The sequence below is a fragment of the Nesoenas mayeri genome (genome assembly GCF_963082525.1).
Source record: "Nesoenas mayeri genome assembly, chromosome: 1".
In the NCBI taxonomy this organism is placed as follows: Eukaryota; Metazoa; Chordata; class Aves; order Columbiformes; family Columbidae; genus Nesoenas; species Nesoenas mayeri.
This window is the reverse complement of record NC_137541.1, coordinates 58,985,719-59,004,711: the sequence shown is the minus strand read 5'-3', so window position 1 is coordinate 59,004,711 and position 18,993 is coordinate 58,985,719. Positions and strand designations below refer to the sequence as shown.

The following is an 18,993-nucleotide window of genomic DNA, read 5'->3' as shown; positions in this document are numbered from 1 at the left end:
ATGGCACCACCGATCTCAGGGGACTCTGACAAGAGATCACACCCCAAGCAGCAGCAGCCAAGGACCAGCCTGAGCTCAGGGGGACACTCACCCCACCAGAGGGGCACAGGTGAGGCGAAAGGGCCCTCAGCTCTTCATGTCTTGCTCTTCCGACTGCTGATGCCCCACCAGCTGTTCAGTGTTGCTGAGGCCAATAACAGCACTAACAGCCCTGCTACCATGGAACATTGTTCCAAAACATGTCTTCATTAAAGTTTTGCCTTCATCACTCAGTCATGAAAGCTTTCTCAAATCATCCTTGATGTTCTTAAGTTTTAAATTACATCATCCAATTTCTCTGGACTAAAATTTGCCATGTTAATACCAGTCCTAATCCAGACATATTTTCCTACATTTCTTCAGAAATGAGGCAGAAAGCACTTGGTTTGGAGGAATGTGCATTTAAATGTACTCTGCATTTCAAATTTTCTCTTATGCCCACTAGGAAACAGATAGTATCTTAAACTCAAATTTGGGAAAGAATAAATCACTGTTCCAAATTTTCAGTTTTTGTCACAAAATCGCACTAGGATCAATGAGAACAGAAGCATCCCAGTAACTTGTATTGCGGTTGCAGTTTATGAGCACACTCAGGACAAACTGGCACATTCTTTTTTCTCCACAAGGGAGAATTATGAGAAGGACACTACTCTTAGACTTAGATGACATCACAGAAGCGTCCTAAGCATCATCATAGCTGAACAGTTACAGAACTGAACAGCAATTTATCTCTCCACCAAGGAACAGAAGTGAATGGACAATCTTTTTGGTTTTTTTTCCAGGAAGGTGGGAGGTATTTTTTTACAACTGCATCATTTCGGTTCAGAACAGCTCCATCCTATCAGTTGAATCTTGTGAGAGGGCACGCAGCTACTCTCATGCACAGAGGGAATTGAACAGCGAACAAAGAATGTCTTTAACGGGAGCTGCCACTGAAGGAGTAGGGAGTAGAAAGGCAGTAAGATTTATATCTATACACACACACAATATTAAGGAGGAATTTAGTGGTCAAAACAATCAGGCACATGACAAGGTGACATTCTGGCACGTCTCAGACCATCAGCCTTGTACAAAACAGATTTTCACAGCAGCAGCTAGGATGCCAGGCAGGCTTCATACAGACACTTCTGAATTTCCCTTCCGAGCACGGTACGTAGTTTTATAAACATACGCTCCAAGAAAGCACTGTGGCCAGTGGCTGGGGGAAGAGAGAAGGGCATTAATTAAAGGCTGGATTGACTTACTGCAAATAATAATGAGGTAATAAATATACTGCCCTGTTAACACCTGGGCTGTAACCTGCAGGCTGATGATGGACGGATTGCCTCCATATAGCTTCTGGGACTGCTTGGTTCACTCTTTGTTTTCATTGTAGACGATTTATTACCTGCCATCCTACTGCATATTCATTCTGAAACTCAGTCCCGCCTAGAAGCGTGCCTGAAGCCTGGCAGCAGCTACTGCTGACGGAGAAGCACAGCTTCGGCAGGACGCTGAGCCCCAGGAAGCTCACACAGCTTGCTGCTGGTGGGACAGCCATGTCCTACAAGCCTGTTCCTCAACCCCGACCAAGTTCAAGGGAAGGAAAGTTATGTGTAAGAAAAGTGGGGCTGTTCTCGCTTCTTTCAAACTATCGATACTCTGCAAACAGAGCTGGCCAAATAAGTGGAGAACTATCAGTATCAACACTCGGATGGGTGGTAGCAGGAGAGATGGCCTGTCAATCGCAAATCAAGAGATGGGGGTTGCTTAGATACGAGGCATGAACTCCACATGTTAGAGGAGACAGTAGCGAGAGAAACACTGGCTACGAGCTGCGTGTCATTTATTTCTGAGCCACCGTGTTTATTTCCACCACTCTGTGAGCTGAGTTACACTAAGAGAGCTGCAGCAAGGCCTCAGCCACAGCGGTCAAGCAGCACAGGGCAGCGCCTGAAAAATCACAGCACTCCTTTGCAGACAAGGCTGAAGGATGAAGGACTGTCTTCTAAGATGGCTACGCTTCTGCCTGGCCATGGGAGAGGAGGGAGGGACAGCACTGTGAGACCACATCAGGAGCCAGGGAGCAGGCAGCAGGAATGGGATGTACCACGAGGTGCGAGGAACAATGTGATTGTATCCCTAGGAGATGAGCGAGAGCAATGTGTTCATGCACTAAGACATGGGTCCCAGCAATGTGGAGAAACAGCGTTTTGCAGCGGGCTCTAAGTTGGCTTGGGCTTGTCCTGTCCACCCCAAGAGCCTCAGCAGAGGCTGCGAGCAGTGCCCTGCCCAAGCAGCAAAGGGTGCTTCAGTTGCAGTGGTCCAGGAAAGATTTCTTACAGCATTCCTTTAACCCCTTAACTCTTACGTGTCTATTTAAAAAAAAAAAAAAAAAAAAAAAGACAGAAAGAAAGTTCTATACTTCTAGACTGATAATTGAAACCAAATCTGCTGGCTTCGAAGCTCATTGAAGAATATAAATGTGAAACTGGGAAAGAACTTCACTTCTCACTACCAAAGACATATCTGAGACAAAGTACATTTTGTAACATCAACAATCTGTCTCTTTCACAGGCTGCAATAATTCTTGGATATAATCTCTCCACTTACTTATATTTAGAGGCCTTGAAATGATGAACTCAGCTTCTATCTACGGCTTTCCGTTTTCCAAATAGCACTGACTGCACAGGGACCTCTTGCTGATAGCACTCTTCTTTTGAACCCTACTGCTAAATTCATTCTGTTAGCTACACTGGAGTCACCCGCACTGAAACTCCATGGGACAAATTTGACATTGGATGAACATACTACCCATCTTAAATGCTCCTGAAAATGGACTTCACCCTAAAAGTGTTGAAAGCCCACATGGGCATGGTTTTGCAAACATCAGTCAGAAAGATTTAATAGTATATTGTGCACCTCTCTATCAGGACAGTTCGCTTTGGACTTATTTGCGATGAAATTTAAAAAGCAAAACAAAGCAGAATGCTTTTGCCCTTTCTCCAAGCTTACAGGATGCTAAAGTCAGAGCAAGTCCCGAGGGGGTTGGATTTTTTTCCCCCCTTAATGGACTACGTCCTTGTGGGCTGATTCCATTTGGTTTACATGTAACCCTGGGGTAAGGATTTTAGTTTGTTAGTTTAAGAGGGGCGGCCAATCTCTTCACACTGGAACCATTTGAATTCTCCTCATGCCTTTGCTCTCTATCAGAGCAATCTCCTAAATTAGTTCCAGTATGTTGACATTCCTTCCATCTGGTGTCTTTCCATTCAGCGGTATTTTTATTACTCTCCTAACAGCCGCAGACAGAAGTACCTTTCCACTGCTACAAAATGCTCTTTTATTAAAGGTCAGCCAAATCAAAAGAACAAGCGAGTTTGTTTTTAATTTTGGAGATGCAGACTAGAATAACCTTTTCATTCAGAAAAGTCATGTATGACCCAATTGCCTCACTTGTGTAATAAGGCACAAATTATTATTCAAAAAGACATGTGAGTACTGAAAAGTGATTTTTGCCTTAGAAATTCAGCCCAATGCATCTTTTGTGTTCTTGACTGCCTTGAAAGCTTTACAGCTCCTTGGCATATTTTTCTTTTTGTTGGGGTTTGTTTGTTTGTTTTTTTCTTTTATTATTTTGTGACTGTTTAATGTATTAATAGCGCAAATGTGAAAATATCCAAGGTCCAATGTAGAAAACCACTTATAATCATATGCATACATTTATGCATATGCTTAATTATAATTGAAGATAGTGAGATATAAAGTATGTGTTTAAAAAGCTAAGCTTGTGGTAAATTGGTTTTCTGAATTATGGCTTTATTTAGGCAAATCGCATTGCTTCTTAAATTAAAGGAATGTACTTAAGAACCTGCAATAATCATTTTAAATCAGACAGCATGTTAGAATTTACTCCCCAGTGAGGAGATTAAATCAGAATGAGAACCATTATCCTTGCTGAAGTTGTTTCTCAGAGAATAAGGATATGGAGATTTTAATGGTCTCCTCTTTAAAAAGGAAGGAAAAATGAGAGTCGCTAATTTGGCCACAATAACATGTTACACTAATTGTCTTTTGTTTTGGCAAAGAATACAAGAGCTAATTCCCCCCCCCTTTTTTTTTTTTTAATATGATTACAAACTACTGAGGAACTTCAGACGAGCAAACATTTACATTGCAGTGGGAGGACTGTGTAAATGGAAAGACAGAAATAAATGTCATCGTTGTTTGCAATCACTTTGACATCTGAATTGAACTTGCCAGTGATCTCACGCACTTGAGTTCATGTCACGTCTGAAAAAGTGTTGTTTAGGTGATTATCCTGAAAGACAGGAAATTCATAAAGGTGGGGTATGGTAAATAAAGAGTTAAGTTTGTTTATACTCCTTTTCATTACTACTGCCAGATTCTGGAAATATGACTTTATGTTCTTGGACATTATCAACTGAAAACAATGGAAATAAAGCACTCGAAGGTCAAAAGCCTACATAATTAGAGGAAACCAATTAGAAATGTGGCTACGTAGTGTCACTGCTGAAGTACTTTGTCTTGGCTAAATGAAAAAAAAAATCATTCCACGCTTCCATATTTCATCATTATTGTTTAAACCCCAGTGGCTCTTGCGATGTTTTAAGGGACTTTTGATTTTTTTTCAGGTGTTTTGGACACAGAAAGGATGAAGCCAGTAGGCACCAAAGTTTGTTTTGATTACATCTGAAAACCAGGAGACATCAGAGGCTGGGACAGAGGCCAGGGCTGCCTCCCCAGCACCAGCAGCCTGTTCTGCACACACACAAACCCGCCAAGGGACTGAGGTGCCCCCTCTGTCCCTGCCTTCCTCATCCAGAGGTACAGGCCGCAGATGATGAAGGAGGCACCTACCTGAGCCAGTGCTGCTGGGGGTCCACAGATGGTCAGTAATGGCTCGTGTCTGTACACCTCACCAGCTGCCACCCAGGCAGATTTTTGGCAAGGTGGCTGCTTTTGCTGTCAACGCGGTGACTTGATTGACACAACTCAAAAAACCTCACACTGGGGACAGGCCTATGTGTGTTTGAAACGTGCGTTTGAAGCGTGCATTTGCTTTTCGTTGCGTGAAGCCTGGCACCAAGTGTGAGGTTGAAGATGTGTTTGGCAAGTAGGAGGAGTACCATGAAATACTGTTCCACCACTCTTAAGACACTGTCAGATCTTCTTCCCTTGGCTTTGGCATTTGAAGGTACAGAAGGGCTGAACCGGCTTCCTGATTAACCAAAGCATGCAACCTAGCTTAAGCCATTGCAGGCTCATAGATACATGATGGAGAATCCCTGTGCTTTTCCTTAAGAGCACCAAAAACACAACATAAAAAAAAAGATAAAAAAATAAAACAAAAGAAGTCCCTCTTACGTGGAAAATGCTCCTTTTGTGCCTCGTTGCTGTGAAGGGTCCAGCACTGTTCTAAACATCCTGGCCCAAATCCAGCAAAGCATTTCAGCACATCCTTTCCTTCTGTTACTTGCTCATAATAATGCCATCATACTCCATGGGCACCAAATTGTGATCCTAATATTTATTCATTCTTCAGGAAATATCTCCGTTAAACTCTTTCTGCAAACACATTAGCTAATAGTGTGTTTATTTTTAAGTGCATTTTGCAAATGGGCAGACATTTCTGTAGGGTTATGTTGACCAAGGACAACTCTTCCAGCACAGAAACACTCACATAGGCACTGTATTTAAGATGACAAAGACTCAAGACCTCACTCCTGAATGTACCAAGTGTAACTTCAGTCCCATGATTGGTCCAACACATGTTTAAATGTTTGCAGAATCAGGCCTGATGCTCCTTCCCTGGTTTAACTTTTATAAAGTACTGCCAGATGGGATAGATTTTGCACTCAGGCTACCCCTGGAAAAACATCTTAGCTCTCAAAGGTTTTATTATCAAATCCTGAAGTTTTCAAGGCAAAAAAGAAAGAGGGCAGAGGAAGGTGGTGGGGGGGAGACAGACAGATGAATGGACAGAGGCATTATTCTATAAATTAAAATTTATGTGCTGAAATCAGAACACTGCCAGCAAAGCCAGCTTCATTTATCCAGTCCCTTTCAAGGAGTTTAAAGTCACTTGAAAGAGCAATTCCCTCGCAGCCACGCTCCACAGACTGCCAATTACAGCCCTGCTGAGAGGATGGAATTTCTCTGGAGTCACAACTGTATGTCTGCCCTCGCAGTAACGGGCAAGGTATGCGCCTTTTGATTAGGTTACAAAAAATATCTCTAAACTGGAAAGCTTTGTTTCCACACATCTGATTCTGCTTGATATCAAAAAAAAAAAAAAAAAAAAAAAAAAGAAAAAAAAAGAAAAGAAAAGAAAAAGAAAAATATAACCTTGTGTTTACATCAAGTTGACAAATTCAGAGGTTAATTGCTTTTAAGCAGGCAGGTCAAAAGGATACCTAAACAATGATCCTACTTAAGGAAAACACATGTTTGTAAACGCAATACAAAGAGCTTTCAAAGATATCACTGGGAGATACAGCATTGTCCATGCTAGGTAGACCCGTGCAACCTGGTACCTACACAAAGCACTGTCACACATGCAGTGTCAGTCTGAAAACCTACAGTAAAAACTAGTCAGAGAAGAGAAAAAGATCTGTGGGGTGGCTTCAGCTTAGAAGTTAAGCATCTGATCTAGGTTAGTCAGCTAGACTTCATCTACATCCAACAGGAGCCTCTAGTATGTAATTTATCCCAGCTATCTGAAAAAAATATCTCCCATGAGGAAACAAACCACCCTGTGCAGATGCTGATCTCTCTAGAGTGGACAGGGAAACTAGACTTCTAGCGTACACCAACTGTCTAAACGTTGGATGGCTTAAATTTAGTGAGATTAAGCCCATCCCTGAGGACTAATTTCAACATTTAATGTCAGAGGATACCAATATTATCACTCTTTATGCACCACTCAAGAGGAGCAGCCATGTGTTTAAATCTGACTTCAAGAGGATACAAATACTTCAGTCCTAGATGTAGACCCTTAACTTCCCTACAAGTATTCTTCAGCTGGAAATGAAGTACACGCTTAAGGATCCCTGAGCTCACATCCTGACCTCTGGGCAGTACGTAACTGCTCCTCTGGATTCAGCTGCACAACCACAGGTCTTCCCACTGTGACAATATCTACGTTACAGAATTGGCTGCTAAAGGCCGACTTCGAGTGCTTGGAAAGGCTGGACAAGCTGTATAGCTGCTATACCTCTGCTCTACATAACTCCTTCCAATGGGCTACAGTCCAGCCAAGAAGCTGACTTCTACTACCCATTCTCTCAGACCAGAAATTAGATGTAAGAAGCCATGAAGTGCTGCTCTGCTTTCTAGAAAATGAAAACAAATTAATAACAGAATGGAAAACTTCCCAGAAACAAATGAAAAATCTGCCTCCAGGTTTGTCACTGCAACGCTCTGCTGCTGACTGATGGACCACAAGAGGACCACAATATCACCTTCCGTAGGCACTCACCCTCCTGCATCGCGGAGCTTGACTGGCTCTGCTGCAGAAGCACTGCTCCTCCTTCCACGGGGCCAGAGGGAAAGTTCTGCTCCCATGGGACTTTATTGTCTGCTTCTTAAAAATGCTGTAATCTTTTTAACTTTTACAAATGTTTTAACTCAGTAGAAACTATTTAAAGTAAGGATAAGAAGGGAAATTGGTCAAAGGACCGCAGCATGCTTAATCTTTTTTCTTTCTGAGTTCCTGTGCACATTTGAAATAACTTTTGTTCCATTTGCAACCCACATGCTGACACAGCATCCCTCCCCTTTTCTGTTCCCAGATCCTGTTATGAGTTTATTCAATAAAAAGACAGATATTCATCTCTTTTTAAGTACAAGAACATGCTTTTGAATAACTCAATATGCGATACTGTAACAGTATTCCAAGCCAGCCCTTGTTTTAATCATTCGTATCAACTCTCTGAGCGGAGCTGCCATATACATATCATCACCTTGCGCATTTACCTCACGGGCATGTAAAGACGTAGGGCTAAATTTGGGCTGCCTGTTCTGCATCTAGGAGAAGAGGTGATCCCTGAGGACAAGGCTGCATGACCTGGGTCCCTCCAAACCTCTGGAATCCACACCCCAGCTGCCCTCCTCACAGCAGCACACCCTTTGGCCGGTGTCTTTTAGCACGTACCCGGCGCAAACATCCCATCTAGAGCTAGGCTGTTACTGGAGGAAGGAAGGAAGGAGGAGGAGGAGGTTTTACTACAGAGTGACACTCTACATATATATATATACACACAAACAAACAAACAGGCAAATGAGGGAGGAATGCCCCTGGCTTCCTGCTCCTTTCTGTGGGACCAGGGAGCAGCTCCTGGAGGCATGAATTAGCACAGGCTTCCCGGCTCTGTCCCAGGAAGAAAAGGGTTAGAGGGGGAAGACAGGATGAGGAAACAGGAATGATAAAGCAACCAGACTGACAGGAAAGCGTGGAGAGGCGGATAGGAAGCGGATGCTGGGATTCAGGGGAAAAAAAGCAACGGTGATGGAACCAGTAAGACTAACCAACACATAAGCGAGGACCAAAGGCTTAGAGCAGACAAGACTGGTCTCGTGCAGTCCAGGGAAAAAAATACAGAATTCAAGGACTGGTTTAGAGGCTGGGGACATAAGCAGACATTGGGTTGATGCATTAGTGACGGTGAAATTAAACTGAAGTGTCCAACAGGAGCAAGGAGATGAAGTGATACATGCAACAATTTCCCACCTGCCACAGTGGGCACTGCACTTCAGCCACACATGAAGAAGCTGCTCCAGGCAAAGGGGTCTCTTTGATAAGGAATGTGTTACACTGGGAGTAAGAGTTTGTCTGGTGCATGATCTCAAGAAACATGAACATCAGGTCTACAAGAACATAACAGAGCAGTAAGCGAGGAGAATCGCATTCACTAACCTTCATATATGGTGATGATATGAGGGTGGCTGAGGGATGACATGATCTCAATCTCCCGTCTGATGTGAACCATATCTTGTTCATCCTTAATTTTGTCCTTACGAATGGATTTTATTGCAACCTATAAATTCAGGAAATCAAGCATTATTCTTGGAACTGAACAGATGCATATAATCCAAGAGTTCAAAAAAATACATACAGATGTTAGATGTTGGCAGAACGTGAAATGACCAAAACAAAATACAAACCTCCATGCCCCTGCTCCTTCATTTTATAGGAATGAATACACTCTCATTACAGTGATGGGTGCCATGAAGTTTTAGGGTCTTCAGGTCTTAGGACCTCACTGAGGGGAAACATGGCATCTTTTGGAAGGATCTCCATTTTAGCCTTAAGTATTCTCCATCTGAGGCAAATGGCAAAATTCTCAAAAGATTTTCATGGGAACTACATTTGCTTAGATATGATTGCATCTGACAGTTTCAAACAGAAGTTTTGGAGACAATTTCTCTGAAATAAGCTTGAGACCTGTGATGAAACGGAGGCAGGGAATCCAGGGTGCCGATTACAAACTTATATTTGTCCATATTAAAACACTGAGGATCACATTAACACAGGTTGCTTCAGGGTCCTCTAAGGCAGGCAAACTGCTCAGGACTTGCGACTTATTTAAAAATCAGAAGAAATAAATCTTTGAAATTCACATCTAAACTCGTCCTCATATAAACCTAAGGCTTTTAGGTCCGGCACAGCACTTATGCAATCGCTGCAAAACCATATCCTTCCTGCATCCTTCCTCAATCAGCAACCTTTTTTTTTTAAGCATATCGTGTGACTGGGTATCTTTCCAAAAGGCAGGGTGGGAACAGAGGAAGTGATAGCTGAACTTGCAATATAAATTCAAATTATAACAGTCCTTGTGAGTGTGTGTATGTGTGCTGCCTGTGAAAAATGGGCTTATCTGAGCAACGCCATAAATAATCGCAGAGGTCAGCTCATGGCCTACGAGAAATGCAGAAGCCAACAATGGAGAGAAAGAAGCTGGTGGGAGAGGGAAGGTGAGGGCATTGTGCATACTGAATGGCAGCATGGCCTTTTTATACTTAATATTTACCCTGCTTTATTTTTGTAAGCCAGGGTTCAAGGAATAAATTACCAGCTAGTTGAAAATCAACAATAAGTCTTTGAAAAACATCACTGACCTGCTGAGATGACCACCCTTTTATGGGTAAACAACACTTTTGTCATTCTATGCGGCCAACTACTGCGGACCTCTCCTGGGAAAACATTTGTAGATCTGTGATTCCCTAGTTCTTTCAGAAAAAATAATAAAATTGACTGCCTACTTCAGTAATTGCAAGTGGCATGACCTGTAGTCTTTTCATTATATGACGTAGCATCGAGGATATTGAAGAAAGAAGGGAAAAACTTACAATATTAGAAAATTGAAATGTACATGAACAGGAGCTAGTTTAAAGGATCAGGTTTCCTACAAAGCCTTCAACTCTGAAAAGGAACATTGTTCAAAAAATCATTAAGCACATCCCCCATACCCTCGAATTCTCAAATATTTCAGCACATGCTTAAAATTAAGCTCATGCTCAGGTGCTATCCTACTTTGGGACAACAGAAAAAAAAAAGCAGTGCTCAAGGCATACATTGATTTGTGTGACAGAACCAAAATAATAATTCTTTACTTCCTCTTGACCCAAATATTTGGTATGGAGATTTTAAAAGTAACAACATAACCATGGTCTTATCTACACGGCGCACAGTTCTAGAAAAGCTAATACAACAGATTTAAACTGAATGAGTGACCAAGATAATCTCCAAGTAATTCCAGAGATGGAGAAGGCAACCAACACTAAAGATGAGGTTGGATTTTTCTCCCTTCCCCTGTTTGCACTGGGACAGGCTGCAAACGCAAATACACCCTGTATACAAGAAGGATGTGGGTGGCTCTTGGAGCAGCATGTGCATTCCTGCAAGAAATAAATATAGACATGGGTAAAAACACATTTTTTTATTAAAAGACAGCCTTGTACTTGGCTCTGAGGAAGAATTTAAGAAGGGTTTCATTGTCAAATATACAACAGGGAGCAAATTCTTCACCATTCATGGCTGGTAAAGTAATAATGATACCCCAGAGGGCACACCAATCTCCTACTAACCTGACTCTGTGCTTCACAGGCAAGATTTTTGTAAGTCTACACATAATGAGTGCAAATGGCCTCCGTGGAATAATTGCACACGTGAAAACACATATTTTTAGATACCAAAATGCAAATGTGATTGAAAAGCGTGGCGGCACTCTGTAAATATATGTTTGGATTAATCTTCAAATGCAGACAGATCTGTTGCTTGGGAACATATTTTTCGACACAACCAGAGAATTTATAGTCTCACAACCCATGTTGAAAAGTGGTTAAGGCATCTAGAAGCCTTAATTTATAAAGACTATTCCTAAAAGTTTAACTGAATTTTGAAGAGGGTACTTAAGCTCTCCTGAAAACATCACTTAGCAGTTGCAGGGGTAGAATTCAGCGGCGTACTTGTAGTACTTGGGATTCTGTTAGTGACATCCAGGCTGCAAGATCTCAGCCCAGCATAAGAAAGCATGCCAAACACATCTCTTGGCTCTTAATATTCAAGGCTTCGTCTTTCCTCCCTCTGCTGCTTCAGATCACAGTGACTGGCATTTAGAAACAGGGAAAGACACTCAGCAGGAGTGAACTATCTTAACTCCAGGGGTGTCCATGGGGTGTCCATGGATCCTACTAAGCATCCACCTGCCCATGCTAGGACCATACCTTGCAATCCTGACCCACAGCCAGAGTGCTGGTGGGAAGGCAAAGCCCCTCAGCCAGGGCACAGCACGTTCCCAGTATAAGCTCCTGGCTTCGGACATTCACATGTACTAACAAAATAATATCGCTATTTGCATAGCAAATGAGCACGCTCAAAGCAGAGTGCTGCTGCTTATTAATTAGACCTTGGGAGGCAAGTGGTGAGACAGCACTATTCACCTGCTTTTAGGAGATGAGGAAATCAAAACAGAAAGCCAGCTGGACTCCCAAAGGATACAAGGACAGTACCATCTCAGAAATCACTGCCTGCCTCTTGCTCCCAAGCAGTGCAACGTATCACAGGAGCACTCTCCTTAATTAAGCATCTCACTACTAAAGGCTAATTCCCAACACCTTTCTCCACATTCAGTTGCTATTTTTCCCCTCAAAAAGAGCCTCGGGGAAGTGAAAGATTCAAAGGCACCTCAGTAAATGCTTTTTACCCGGTGCCGTCTGCCTGGCCGCCTGCACAGTCCCCAAGCGGACAGGCTCAAAGGCCACCAGGAGCACACGGCCTTGCTGGTGACCGGGCCTGAACGGCCAAGCGGCGAGCGACAGCTGTCAGCAGAATGTCGCAGTCAGAGGCGGCATCCCAAAGGGAGATTAACGGAGCAGCGAGACAGCGTTCCTGCCGGCTCTTCCTCTCTCAGAAAGGGATTTCCGCCAGCCAACCCTCCTTCACCTGCATCAGTCTGCTCAGACTGTGTCAGCAAGGGTACATGGCCTTAAATCTACAGACATGAAAAAAACCAGCATAAATAAGAAAGCAGTGCAGGTTTGCTTTTTTTTTTTTTTCAGTATTTGACCGAAACATTATGCCTCACGATCACATTTTAAGTACTTACTATATATTTCATTGTTTTCATATCTCTGAGCAAAATATCCCTAGCTGTATGTTGTGGTATCAGGCTGTAAAGCAAGTCTCTCTTCTAGGTATTCTAAAATATCAATATTGGAATTTATTTCATGAAATGTGTTTTACTCAGAAATATACTCCAGAAAATACATTGTCAAAGTGTGCTTATGCTCTTAACACCAGACAGAGCTGGCTCCGTTTTTCAAAACCCCACTTACAGGACTGCTGCCAGATATGGTACATGATAAACCTGAACAACTTAAAACTAATAAGAAATAATCTCAGTTGAGAAATACCTTCTGAAAGAACTTGTTTGTTCATTCTTTAGATCCTTTTCTTTCTTGCTTGCCTGCTTACTTTCCTTGCTTTCTCTAAAAGCAACAGCTCCACTATGTGCAACATCAAAATTTATTAAGGGTCACAGCCCATGAATCAAGAGTAGGGCAAACACAACACGCTTTTTTACATCAGCTACACTAACTACTCCAAATATTCCAGTTCAGGATTTGCAGAGAAAGTGCTGCTAGTCCCTTTGGTACTCTCAAAACACTGTACTTATAGCTCTACCACACTTTCTCAATATATTTTACTGGTTTTAAGACTTAGATAATTTAATTACAGTATTTTTAGTAACTTTACTAGTGGAGGAATTTGTATTTTTCCTAGCTTCTTGTCTTAATGAGAATTTCAGATAACTCCAAGACCTTGCACTCAGAGAGTGCAATATATCAGATTCTTAATAATGAAATCTAAAGCCTCTCACCCCAACGAAACAGGTTCAAGTTCACCCAAAGCCCCTACAAACACAGTATCCAATCTGCCAAAACACTTTAGCACATGCCTAACTTCACACATGCGAGCAGGCCATTGACTTTCGTGAGACAGCTCGCACATGTAAAGTTAAATATACGCACAAGCACCAAGGTCACAGCTTGAAATTCAGCCATGTGATGGTCCCTCCGGGGATCAACACTGGCCATAGGCACCAGAAACATCCTCAGTATCTCCTCTGCAGCTCTGATGGCAACATGGTCCCACGGATGGGGCCAGAGGGGGAGAAAGGAGCACCAGAGATGGACTGAGACCACCTCCACCTGCGTCACCAGCTCTGCTCCTAGCCTCTGCTCAGAAGCAGGTAGAGAGAAGGGCGTCTCCAAAACATACGGGGCAAGGGAGAGAAGAACCTCTAGTACGTTCAGGTTTCCTAACAGTTCTGCACGAGCACAGGCCCCGCTCCACTGTGGCTCTTGCCTTCCAGAAGCAGATAGGAAAGCGGGAGCACAGCTTTTGGCTTCCCATCCCTCCATGAGTCAGCTTGCGGAGTCTGCTGGGCAGGAAGCGTGGAGAAATAAGCTGCTCTCTTCAAGGCTGCAATAAATTACCTGTCTCCATTTGCTGGAAAGAGGATTTATACTCGCTCTCTGAACTGCTGTAGAAAGATTATTACGTATTTTCCAACACACTTCATGCTTCTATGCTTTAGTTTGGTACAAATAGCTTGAATTAAACTATAAATACTTCAAAAAGATGACGGTTGCAAAGGTTTCTGTACATTCAGTCCTATCTGTAAGAGAAATGCCTCTCCTCCTTTACAAGCCTTTTGGCTGCTAGGCAGAGCAAAATGGGTGGAATTTTCTTTTCACAGAGGCAGACCAAGACCACTGTGTACAGAAAAACATCTGGAAGTTTAAACATCTGGCAAAGGTCACAGCAGACAGGAGGTGTCCACTTCCATATCAAATCTCTCTCTGTCTGCTGAGTCACTGCTGGCATCACCATTTATGGGATGAGCAACAAAGCTATATTTTCACCAAAGTGTAAAGCTGTTTCTCTTGATTTCAGGAAGTTAGTTCATGTGTTTATTTTAAACAAAAGAACCTACATTTGCCTCATTTCCAGCTGAGATGTGCGAATATTAACAAAGTTAGAACTAGCAGCAGTGCCAAAAGTCACAGATTTTTAAATTGGCTGGTGCTGTAACCGAGACTGACCACCTGAATGACACAACCCACTAAGCCTTCCCCCGCAGTTTCTGCATGCAGTACATTCAGTCCCATTGAAAACAATCTTCCACTCTTTATTATCTATCAAGGCTATTTTTAGGACTGTGGCGAGATATGAACAAACTGCTTTTTATTTTCCACCATGGAGGCTGTGACTTTTAAGCTGGTTCCAGCGCTTGTGCATACCACCCGTGCTCAAGCAAATTCCAATGGGCTCTTGCAATACTACTGTGGACAGTCAGGAACATGACATCAGGACAGAGAGTACAAGCCCCCAAGGAAGGGAAACCGGCTTGCTGCCGCTGGGAGATATGTCAGAAGTGCAGCTTAAATTATTAAAAACCATTTTCTTTGGGTGAAAAGGGAGGGGAGGGTTAAACGCACATAAATCTCTCCTTTCTGAAAGTTGTGAGCTGAGGCCGTCCCCACCCAGCAATGGGAAGTGGGTGAGCCCAGCCCGTTTCACAGCTCTGCTTCCTTTCTTGGAGATGCCAAGGTGGAAAGTGCAATGAATCAAGTGCCAACAGGGGTGGGGTGGTAAAGAATAGGTGTCTCATCCAGGGGGCGAAAAGAAAGGTAGAGCAGAGGATGTTTTGGGGTGGGGAGAGAAAAGGCACATTGTTCTTTCGCCAGCTCCACAGAGCTGAGTAAGAAGGAACAAAGTCTGGCATGGTATTATGTTTTTTTCCAGGGGAGTCTCTGCCTGTGGCTCCTCGCCCAGACATCGCCAACACAAGAGGAAGAGAAACAAAGCTACGATATTGAGTGGTCCCTGAGGCTGCTGCAAGCAAATGATAAGGAGGGGGATGTTGATAACACAGTTGCATTGAAATGGCACTTCCAGAGGTTACATAAAGGAGAGAAAGGAAAGGCATGGGATGGGCTGAATAACTGTCTATCTGGTCTCTGGATCTTCCAGGTGGAAAGAAGGAGCCATGGCTGGATATCACTACAGGGAAGTCAAGCATCCAAAGGGTTCTGCAAAGGTATCCTCATGCGGACTTCTTGCAAGTCTGTTCCCCGATGAGTATATCTTTGCTATGTTCAGTTGCTGGACAAAAGCTATCTTGGGACTCTAATCCCAGGCCACATGCAGTAACAAACAGCATCATGCAGGACGTGCATTTCTAAGAATGAGCTTCTGCATGGTCATAGAAAACACTTCATGCACTCACTGCAAAGCTGGACAAAAAGCCACTGTGAATTGAAGCAAAACTAGTGCCTGGCGTTGTGCATTTTGCTAACACATCTCAGAGAGCACTCTCTTTCAGAGGAAGAACAAGGTTGACACAATGCCATTGTTTTGGAGATTGTTGCTTTTCAGATCCTAAAAGCCAGATCATCTCCATGGTGATGCTGCCTGGCAGATAAGCACGCAACAAAATCCTTATTAATTATTTATCAACGGCCCAACTCTATTGTTTGATACGTTGGCAAACTAGGCAGCAATCAGGGGAGCTGCTCAAAGCAGTAACCAGTGCCATCTGCACTCAGTGAGACGCTGATTTAAATCTCAGGGCTTCTGCCCACTACTCTGTTCCATTGCATGGTTGTTCGTGTCATGGATGTTACCCAAGACAAAACGTTGCTATTGTTGTGACAAACCAGCAGCTGCACACATAAAGGGCAAGGATGCACGTGCCATGATGCACCTTTCAAGTTCATCTGCTTTTAAGAGGCAAGGGTATTTTTTATATCTGCCTTACTCCGTATGGTAAAAACATATAGCAAACATCTGTGCCTCTCTGCTTCATTCCTCTCGTCCAAATGTATCACATAAAAAGGACTATGATTCTAAAAACCAAAGCTGATTTACTGCCATTATATCACTTACTACCTGTAGAAAAACTCACTCTTGCACCAAGGCACTAGAAGTCCCAAGTCAGTGTGATAAATGTTAAATGAAAATTTTATTTGCATAAGCTGAGGCACAATGTGTCAGTGCCTCTTGTAGAACAAGGGTATAATTATCTCAGGTTTAATTTTCCTTTTTTGGTTCTGCTGGACATAGCTGCTGTTATAATAAAATATCATAAACAATTCATCAATTGAAGAGGAATTAACTAATCACAAACACTAGGCAAGGGGCTTATATCTTCTTTCTAGTTCCCTCTTTATTCACAGAGAAAAACACGCCTGTGCAACCAAGATTTAATAAGCAGTAGAAGGCACCAGATGAACACATTTATGCTGTACATATACAAAGTGGGTGCCAGGAGGAACACGTACAACACCCTTCCTCCACTTCTTTCCTCACCCCCGCATACGGTGCCTGTTAACAGGATTTGTGAGCGCATTTCCTGAGTAACTACTGCCTTACTGGAGAATTTACATCCCTTCATTGTTTGGTACCCGCTGTCCTCAGCTGGTATATGAAGCCTGGCATATTTACACCACGCATTCTCTGGTAAATTTACCTGGCAGACCTTTCTTCATTTAACACTGAGAATCCTGGCCTCCAGTCATCCTTGCTACCAGATGGATCTTACAGCTCTGTATTAATCATTTCAGGAGTGATTTAACACTAGGAATTTTAAAAAGCAATGATCTAGTTTAGCATAGATCTGGTTTCCAATAGCATTTAAAACCACACGTTAGCAACCCGGTTATTGATTCACTGTGAGGCAGTGAATGCTGAGAACAGGGAGAAGGGAGGGCTGCAGAATTCAGAAACGGACAGTCCGCTGATGTATGTCAGGAATCTACCAACGAACGTCTCGCTTCCCAAAATAAAAGCGTTTCACACAGCATTCCTGAAATTCTGAGTCGTAGGGCTGTTTGGTTTTAGAAGAAAGATCCTACAGGTGATCACCATCCCTAACAACAACGAAGCGTTGCCCACAGTGCTGCCTCGAGTTGCCCCTTCATACCCCTCCTCACTGTCCCAATAGCAGCTACTGCAAATCTGCACCCACTTCAATCCCCCCTGATCCACAGCAAAACTAATTTGCCCTGGTTACAGCAGAGGTTGTAAAGGATTTGCTAAAAAGCAGAGATGTGACAAGATGAGCTTATTAAAGATGTTTGCAGCCACGGCCTGCCCCGCGGGACTAGAGCCCAAGGCCGGCACCCCAGAACAGATCCCATCCTGTGCTGACTTGGAGAAAAGAGTGGGACTGCTTAGATTTTTTTCTTATTCGCTTCTAAACATAACTCCATATCCTTCTGAATATCCAAAGATGTAATATTTAATACTTTAAAATATCCATAACTGAGCCTGCAAAGCAAAACAAAACAAAAAAAAAGGCAGCCTTATGATCTAATTCTGAACGACTAAAGAAAATAGAAAAAAAAAAAAGGCTAAGTTGAACTTTTGGGGCTGTCATGCACTGATCGATGGAACACCATCTCTTTTCCAAAGTCTAATAACCCACAAATATCCCATCCAACTACCTTCAAGCTTTCAAGGGAAGTTCATGTTTTGGCACATAAGAAATTATATCTGGAAAGAAACTGGTGTAGGGGATTTCCCGGAGGCAACGGAGGTTCATAACTATAATTAAAAGAAAAAAAAATGCTTGACAACCTCAACTATGGATCGTTCCCCCTTAATAGATGTTAACCAGCGCAGAATGCCGTATTCACTGAAAAGATGAAAACTGCATTTACAGTGAACTTCTGGTGAAGTTGCCAAGCAGATGTTTATTTCTGGCTTCCACATTTACTAAAGCCAAATGCTACACTGAGTTGGGATTTCACAAAGTCTAACTGCTTTTCTTCCTGGTTACAATTTTGTTAGAACCAAAAGGGAAAGGTGGGCGGGGAAGAGGGGGTGGAAACAAAAGAGGGGGGAAAAAGCAGAAAAAAAGAGCTGACTTCACTTTTAAGTGGGAAAAAAACTGGTAGCATCTATTTCTATCATGTCTTTTTATATCATAGTTTACATAAGGTTAGAATTGTGCAATCATTACTGATTAACTTCCAAACATAGCGCAGGTCCATCCAGCACATGTGCAAAAGAGGAAAAGTCATTGGAAGCAAATCCTGTGTCAGTCAATCTTTTAACTTCTGCAAGGCTGTGTGCAGACTGTTTAGCACTAATTAAATTACTGGCAAGTCAGGTTAAAGAGGAGTGAAAGAATTCACGAGCCCCAAGTTTACTGTTCTCAGTGTTACATGAGTATTACAGATTCCCCCTCCAAAAACTGCAAGATCGATTTCACATTAATTTTGAGGCTTGATCTCCCAGCTACCACAGCTGCTGATGTAATGCAAAATGCTAACGTGGGGCAGCAGAGAGGGACTTTAATTCAATGTTGGTTTTCATTGTGAATAAGCAGTGAACCACGCTGAAGTAATCCTCCAAAGCAGGAGCGCACACTGCTGAAGGCA

The 18,993-nt window shown here is 42.8% G+C and overlaps 1 protein-coding gene across 1 annotated transcript in view; it reads right to left on the bottom strand.

Moving 5' to 3' along the window:
* NUAK1 (NUAK family kinase 1) overlaps positions 1-18,993 on the bottom strand; it is a gene marked incomplete at both ends in the record, with an annotated part of 47,541 nt that overhangs the window by 13,457 nt on the left and 15,091 nt on the right. The window contains one exon of the mRNA XM_080359325.1: positions 8,957-9,077. Coding sequence (XP_080215451.1) covers positions 8,957-9,077 — 121 coding nt within the window. The remainder of the gene's footprint in view (positions 1-8,956; positions 9,078-18,993) is intronic.